Here is an 8,936-nt window from a genome sequence, read left to right as displayed (position 1 = left end):
AGGTCCCTTTCACCCATCATCCTTGTTCACTTATCAGCATTGGCTCCCAGACTGACAATGCCTTAATTGTAAAACACTCATCTTTTATGTTCAAACAGGATTTCGGGCCTCCTTATTGCTGTGATCTTCACTAAACAGCTGAGACTGCTCCCCTCTTCCAGTGCCAGCCTCCAGCTCATACAATCATCTTCAATCCACCATTGACAGCCATGTCTTCAGCTGGCCAGACCTTAAACTCTGGAAATCCTTCCATATACCTCTTATTCACAAAATCCTTGTGAAGTGCTTGGGACAATTTTGTTATATTAAATACATTATACAAATGAAAGCTGTTATCAGTGGAACAACTACTAGGTATTCTCTTAATGTTATTATACACACTGTATAGGTCTAAGTGCACAGACATTACATATCATGAATATCCACTTTCAAAAATTGCACTTACTCAGTAAATCCTCAGAACCTCCTGACAACAGCTGATAAAAGATGTGGAAATTCCGTTCACCTCTTGGCTGCTTGACAACACGGGACTTCTCCAGCAGGTCTTTTAGAGAAGGGGGGAAAGAGAAACATTTTGAAAAATGTGTTCAAATAGTACAATATATTTAAAATATATTCAGGTTTTTGAGTTTAATGGAAAAGTAAGAGAGCTCCACAAATACTGATCTGCCATGGAAACTTTTTTTTAAACAAGTTGCCATGACACCTAGAATTAAACAAACATTATTTTCTTAGGAAGTTAGCCATTCATGACCCACTGCTCCAGCTGAGTATTAGGATATAGCAAGTGTGAAGGGAACCATGTGACAATCTTTCTAAATTGGAAAGATTAGGATCCATAATGATTGGAGTGCTTTAAAAGATTTTTTTTTAAAAAAATCCACCTTTTGCCAATTGTGCAGCGAAGTTCAATTTGGGGTGCATTACGCTATGGTGCTTCTCATGTTAAATCTTATCTCTTTTTGCAGTGCACTCATTCTTCCCCCTCTCAAACTTATGGCAGTAGCTTTTGTAGGTGAATTCTGCAAGAATGAAGGTGACAAGGTAGGCTCTTAGCACAGCTACCTGCGAATAACAACTCTTCAGCCCACACTCCGTTGTATAAAGGCTGATGTTGTTCACATAGGGCCAAGGTGCTGACTTGCCAACATTGAAGTTTGCAAGTACAAATACCTGATGCATCAGTCTCAAACCAGAGCCCAGATGAAATGGAATGAAGCAGGAATGGAATGACGAACTAATGCTGGGTTAAAAGCAGAGTAGTATTGAAATCAAAAAAGCAGGGATTAAATTTCATCTTGGTACTTGGAATGCAAAATAATGGGGGTGGGGGGGATGAGGTAGGGCAGGCTGATTGGGATGGGGGAGGGTTCATGAGGAGATCAGCAGAGCGCTATATTCTAAGTGTCCACCTCATTGTTCTGATCTCGTTCTGAACCACTCCTACAGACTTTCCATCTTCTTTCGTCTACAGTTTGAGAAAGCCTGGGTCCACTTTACCTCACCACCCCGGTTCATCCATTACTAAGCATCTCCCCATGATACAGCCCCTTATACATCTGGAGACAACAATTCTGAGACTACAATGCATGCTAACAGCAAAAAGGAAAATCTCACACATGCAAATAGACTGCAGTCCCAGAAAGTGATTAATCAAGAAAATTACCCAAGAGTGAAATGTAGCATGCAAAAGTTACAATTGGAAAGCAAGAGGAATAAATTAAGTTACGGTCACATATGAAGTAAATTAAGCAAAAATGCTTAGAACTTTACAGCTACCCAGACTGAACACTTGAGTTCAACTTCAGATCATAACCACCACTCCCTTTATCCAGACAAAAGCTGTTGTTGTGATTTTGCCTTTGCAGAATCCTTTACTTCTTGTTCCATTACCATTTACTTTTGCCTTGTGCCAGCATCCCTTTTCTAATTTAATCTCTCCTCCCTTCCAACCTATTACAGGCCTTCCCTTTTGATCTTTCCCCATTTTCCCCAATTTTGTATTTGCTTAAAAATCTGTTACATTTTCTCCCCAGTCCGAAGAAGGGCAAAGTCTGAAAAATTAACTCTGTTCCGCTTTCTGTAGATGCTACCTGAGCTGCTGAGCATTTCCACCATTTTCTGTTTATGGACAAATAAAAGTAATTCTCTTCCTAAAATGAGAAGAGTTAGACAGTCACTGGCACAGGCATTGTAGTAACTTGAGGTGCTCAGTCACCACTTGAGTCAGTTTGGCTACAGGAGAGGGCTGGCTAACTCATCTGCTCCACAGAAACAGAAGTATCAGTGAGGTATTGCGTCTTATTGGTCTAGCTTGGGCACCACCTGAAAGCAAGACGTAAACATATGGGAAGGAAATACGCCCAAGTCCAGCTTGTTCCCGCAACTTGGTCCTCATTGTATTTGGATACAACAGCAATCCAAATAGGCAGGTTATTGAATAAAATAGGGAAGTTACCAGAGAGACAGGAATATGCAGCTACAGTTCACCCCATCAAAATTATACAAAAGACTAAGTTCTGACTTTGAAGCAAGGCTGTTCCTCCATTCCCCTTTTGTTCCATCCCAAATGGTGCTGGATGTTTCTCTTTGAATGCACAAAGATGAACTTGTATAACGTTATTAATTATTCTAGTATGCGCAGGCTCAGATTGAGTAGAAGGCTTTTTTAACTGAAAAGCTGTTTTCAAAAGGAGGTGCTCTGTTGGCAGACATTCATGTCTCTGATACATTTGGTGCATACAGCTGTAGGCGCTTAATTAGAACATCCTGATCACAGGCAAAACATTTTGCATCCAACCTATCTTACAGATCATACAATACAAATGATGTAGGGATGAATTTTCACCTGCACCAGCGTTCCTTTTTTAAATCAAAAACGTGATCATTAACCAGCACGTATATTACCAAAGGTGAATGTGGGTGCTATAGAGAATCAAATGAAGAGGTATATATTATGAATAGCCTTTCATTTACTCCCTAAGATACATGTGCTATACATAGTAAAAATATTTCAGTAACTCAAAAAGTCATAATATGGTATTAGTATGTGTGGCAGATCAAAATGTGCAAAGCAAGGTGCTTATAAACAGCAAACTATACTTTCATATTATTAAAACCACAAACATTTTTTAACAAACGTACCACCAAATAATACTGTAACTGTATATTTAAAGTTTCCTATTTCAGTTTTAGCTTTTAATATAATGTATGACTTTTAGATCCTAAATTACATGATTGATGAGCAATAAAAGGATCAAATCTGGAGTGCAGCTAAAATGCAAAGATTTTAAATCTAACTGGGAACTAATCTTCAGGCTGGGCAGAAATGACATGCATCTCTCTCTCATTACTTAATGCTCCATTATTGAAAGCCACTGAACTGTCGATTGAACACTGAAGGTAGAACAAGATATTTCACAATAGACTTCATGAAATGTTAATTGTTACCGGCAGGTGTTGTCAGCACATTTTCTTGCAATTCAGCTGACTGAATGGATGACATAAGCACGGCTGCCTTGTTTCTTTTATTGTGTAAGACTGCCTATTGCCCTTCAACAAACTGATGAAAAAGTAAATTGCAGCTTGCAATTCTTTGAAAGCAAAATGTGAATTAAGTGTTCCATTGTTTCTTGACGTAGTGATTGCATAAAATTCTTTTAACTATTATTCTGACAGAATGGAGGTGGACGGTTCTTGACATTTTAAACCAGACAAATATTTTCAAACTTACCTATTTTGGATTTTAACAGGGGGAGGATGTGGGACACACAACCAGTGTACCAACCGGAGGCTTGAGAAACACTGATTGCCTGCATCGCCTCCCAGCATTTATACTGTCTTCCTTCAAATAATCTCTGTCTCCCACTCTGTTTCCCCATCAATCACTATCTTTTCTCACCAAATCCAAAAACATTCCAGAAGCAATCGTCCCCTCACATAACACTCGCAACCCTGACGACTGCATCTTCTGTACCTGCTCTTTGCTTCTAGGTTTTAGACTTGTGCTGCAGGCTTTCTTGCCTAACATACAGTATTTATAAAACAGCCTGTAATTAATATCTGCAAAATGTCAGAAAAGCTATATCTCCACGTTTCCCGTCCAGAATGCCTCTCACCAGCAACCCCCAATCTCAAATCCCTCACTCCAGCAACTACTGAGGGCAATGTATATACATAAAACTCATAAATGCTCATAATTACAACATTTTATCTTCTTATGCAAAGCATGGTTAACAGCTGGACACTCAAAACAAACAATACCTAGCAGCACCAAGCACAGATTTCCCAATTCCACAGGCTTCAGAGAAAAAGAATGTTTTGTGCCAGTGAATTTTCTGAATACCAACTACTAAAGTTCTTTGTAATGTCAGGGGAGAAGATTAGTAGGGCCGGGTGCTTTCCCAACAGTTTATAGAGTAGAGATGACAAAGCATGAAAGATGTCAAACCAAAGATGTTCATTATGCACATCTACTCAACCAGGCCATGCAAAAGAAAACCTTTTAGTCTCAGAATGCTGGGGAACTGAACATGTGCATTGGCCCACTCATGCCAGTGTTAGGTCAGATATATTGCAAAAACTAGATCTGACAATGGAGTCGATTTTAACTTCCTCCACCAGGTGAAGCACTCTCATATGGGAACAGATTGGCCACATACTACACAATGTTTTTTTTTACCTTTAAAGGGACATATAACAAGTGACTGCTGTGATACCTAAAGCATGGAATCATAGGACAGTTACAGCACATCACTGAAGGAGTTCATTCAGCCTTTTCTGCCTGTGCTGTCTCATGTATGCAACCCTGACAAGCAAGTGAGGATAGACACTGTTCAAGTCAATGAGTGCTGACCTTGACCAAACCTCAAAGGTGGTAATCTTGTAATGACTGAGCTGGCCAAAATTCACCCACCTCAAGACTCAAATGTCTCTTGAAAGAAACAATGAACCAGAAATTTTTAATGCAAGTAACAAATTAGTCAGCTTTTGCCATCAATATTTAACTGAGATTGACAACAATGTCTGGAGTCCACACATGTACAGAATAAAGTGGGAATCTACAGGTTGTTTTCCAGTGGAATTATTATCATCTACATCCTGCAACTGCACTCATAAGACTGATGGGAACATCAATTCATACATTGCTATTATCACTGCTAAGATTTTTGATTATAATTTTAACAATGCAATTAACAATTAATTATTAGTGCTCATCAATGCCACGAGCACTGAGAAGTTAAGTTTACACTTGTCAAGTTTCTGTATAAGGATTAAATGCCACAGGCTTTTAAAATGATCAATGCAAACTTTTCACATTATTGTAGCCTCCATTTTAATCCAATCATGAGTATGTTGTTATTAATTGAAAACTTTAAAGAAAATTTAGGAATTTTTGAGTGCTTTTAACCACCTTACTTTGTGCATGTGAATATTTGGGTTGTCAGCCAATTGGCACCGTTGGTAGCATTCCCAAGTGAGTCAGAGATTATTTGTTAAAATTTTTCTCCAGGACCGATGTATAAAAATCAATGATTTTTCAGTGCAGCACTCAGGGAGGCTCCTATCAGTTCCAGTATCCAATTGGCTAGCTCTCCTTGTATTCCATGTTTTCTAACCTTGCTTACCAGTTTACCATGGGGAACCTTGTCAAACATCTGAGTGAAGTCCATATAGATCACATCCACCACTCTTCATTCATTAATCCTCTTTGTTACTTCTTCCTTGCATTAGAAATTCCACACAAGCTTGTATTACCTAAAATCCTAGTACTGACTTTCTCAGATAATATTCGTAACCAACTACCCAGCACTGAATCATTCCTCTTATTCTGAACTGCATCGTCTCCAGGACATCAATATCCTTTTGAAGGTAGATTACTTATATGCAATTTCCTGCTGTTGGTCACAATCTAGTAAACGTGTATTGGAAGGAGCATCCATTTTAAATATGGGTAAGGCTTTTTTGCTTCATGTCTGGGGACTGAAGTGAAAAGAAAAAAGCCAACATTTTCTGATTCATATTGCCAAAGTCAATGACTTCCAGTGGGTGAATATACCAGATAATCTTTTTATTACATGCACATAAAGGCACCAGTTTAAAAAGCCTGTATGACTAAATTTTGCAATTCCATCCATAGTTCCATGAAAACCATAAATTAGTGGCTGACAACTCATTTGAGTCAGTCTGGAAAACATGTATTGTGAACAAGTATGAAGGGGAGGAGAGGCTCGGACTTGGTTGTCATATCCTTTTGATTAGCATTAAGCTGCTGACAATCACTCTCATAGCTTAAATGTCTCTTGAATATTGCATAGCTCGGGAGGAGTGGGCCTCCTGAAAAGGACAGAAATGGATGACAGCAAGAATAAATGTAATTGTTGCAGTTTGAGACTGAAACTTGAGTAACCCATTTTCACAGCTATCAGTTATCTGCACACTGTACCTTATATTGCCGTTTTCATTTCCGATACAGTCTGATCTGACCTTGGTCATGGAAATATACTGTAAATAGACCGTATTGTTGGCCTGCATGCGTATGAGTGTGCAACTGAAGGATTTTATTGTTTTGTTATCTGGGCATGTTTATGGCTACACTGTTTTGAGTCAGGTGTATGACTATCTGTCTAGAATCTTATAGCACATTGTGTATAATTCTTCAGAAAACTGGTAGTCACAATAACTTGTTTCTCAAAACCCAAGCAACTTAATATTTTGGTCGTAATGGAATTTCTTTCTCAAAGAGACATTTAAAAATAAACAGTCCCAGGCACTAAATTGCAATCTTTCAGGGAAGCAGTTCAATGTGGTTAAAAGAACTTAAGAATATAAAATAGCCTCTTGGGCCTGCTCTGCCATTTATTAGAATGGCTGATCCTCTGCCTCCATTTCATGTTCCTACTTGCTCTCCATATCCCTCTATTCCCTGAAGGACGAATAATCCCTAAACTTCAGATTTGCCGAATGCTCAGATATGTTGGAGCATTCAAGGGATCAGAGTTTTTTTCACCTTGCAGGTCCAAGATCATTTCATAATTCCTCTCCATGTAAGAAGTATTGTTTACATCATTGAAAAAGACAGTTTTCTTTTGCCTTCAAGAGGTATTTCTCTATAAGCCAGGGCACTTTTTTTTTTGGCCTTCTCCCCACCCCTCCCCGCTCCCCCCCCCAAACTCCTGTCTTCTAATTTGACAGAAACTGGTTTCCCTCTCATTTCTGGCCCAGGTGCCCACTGTTTATGAACGAGGCAAAACATTGCTCCTGATCTCTCTGGATGCCTGCACGAAGCATCTGCACAGCTCAATGTTCAAACACAAATACATTTTCCAGCAATGACCACTGGAAAGTGAGGGAGCAACTCCGCCCACTACCGTCTAGTTAATGTTAAATAAAACATCTCCTCCATTACCTGGCTACTTCAAACAACGAAAGTCACTATCAAGGCTTTACTGGCCTAAGTTTGTGTTCTACAGGTCTGCATCCAGGAATAGTTACAAGTGGTGTCATCTGTGAAGCTTTAAGGACATCTCTATTTTGGTATACAGTTGAAATAGTTACTAACCGCAGTTAAAATTACTAGGATTTGTAGCTTTCAAAAATAGCACTGCAAAACCCATTTTGAAACAGGCCTAAGAAAAAGCAGCAAATTCTGGTTGCTCAGGACGTTCCCCAGGAACATGTTCACTCTCCATTTAAAGCAAAGTCACTGATTCCCTATTGTTACAGCAACTCAAACTACAACTTTATGGCTTCTGACAAAAGTGAATTTGCCAGAAAAAAAAAAATCGAAAAGATGAACAGATGGAAGTTCCACAGTCCAAGGACCCCAAACAGACTGAACGATTTCTCTGTTCAAGTTCCAAGTGGCACACTCCATGACTGTAGTGCACAAGTCAAGAGCAGAAAAATAAGATGCAAACCAGTAATCATAAATTTCAAAAATAGCATATTAACAGGCCCATCCAAGTCTAGGTTGAAAGCACTCCATTGCCTCATTGTACCTCTGTAACTGAAATGAAACTGTTAGGGGACAAGTTGGACCTCTGGAACAGAAGAGCACCTTACACATTTTGCATTGCACTGTAAATGGATCTAGGCATCTCATGACTGGCTGACCAGGGTCCACAATATTCACTGACAGGTGAAATCATTCAATACCTGCAGGTTTAAAGTAATTTTTAAACAATGTTTACATTTTCAAGGGTTTATATTTGTGAAGCCACATGTTGGGGTCACCAAGATATCATTGCAGCTACTTCATTAATGACCTTCCTTTCATTATCAGACCAGAAGTGGGTATATTTGCTGGAAACACAATGTTTAGCACTATTCACAACTCCCCAGACATTGAATTAGTCCATGCAGTAAAGATTTGGACAACATTCAGGTTTCAGCCAATGAATGGTATGGAACATGAGCATACGTGTGTCAAACAAGTGCAAGGTAGAACTTAATCAGCTTTTGGTGACTGGGGTTTGAGATTCACTAATTAGAAGACACAGGTCAGGAGTGTGATGGAATACTTTCCACTTTGCTTGATGAGTGCAGCTCTAACAACGTTCAAGAAGCTTGGCATCATCCAGGAAAAGCAATTTCCTTCATTGCCATCTCATTTGCCACTGATGCTTTGTGGCAGCAGTGTGCATCACCTTTAAACTAAGATGCACTGTGGCAACTCACCAAAGCACTCTTAACTGCATCTTCTAAAAGGTGCAACATCCAGCAGATAAGTGGACAACGGAAGCAAATGCCCGAGACCACCACCACCTCGAATAGGCCCTCCAAGTCACACAATGTCTTTAATTGGAATTACCATAGTTCCATCATTGTTGCTGCATCAATATTCTTGAACTCCTTCCCTAACAACAATGGATTGTACCTACAGCCTACAGCAATTAAAGAAAGCAGTTCGCATTACTTTCTCAAGGGAAATTAAG

At 39.3% G+C, this 8,936-nt stretch overlaps 1 protein-coding gene across 1 annotated transcript in view; it reads right to left on the bottom strand.

The window, feature by feature from the left end:
• Positions 1-8,130: 8,130 nt before the first annotated feature.
• myo1b (myosin IB) overlaps positions 8,131-8,936 on the bottom strand; it is a 60,262-nt gene continuing 59,456 nt past the window's right edge. The window contains exon 20 of the mRNA XM_048598736.1: positions 8,131-8,157. Coding sequence (XP_048454693.1) covers positions 8,131-8,157 — 27 coding nt within the window. The remainder of the gene's footprint in view (positions 8,158-8,936) is intronic.

The sequence above is a fragment of the Rhincodon typus genome, chromosome 7, assembly GCF_021869965.1.
Source record: "Rhincodon typus isolate 14 chromosome 7, sRhiTyp1.1, whole genome shotgun sequence".
Lineage (NCBI taxonomy): Eukaryota > Metazoa > Chordata > Chondrichthyes > Orectolobiformes > Rhincodontidae > Rhincodon > Rhincodon typus.
Note: the sequence above shows the minus strand (reverse complement) of the source record. Positions and strands in the feature narration are given on the sequence as shown.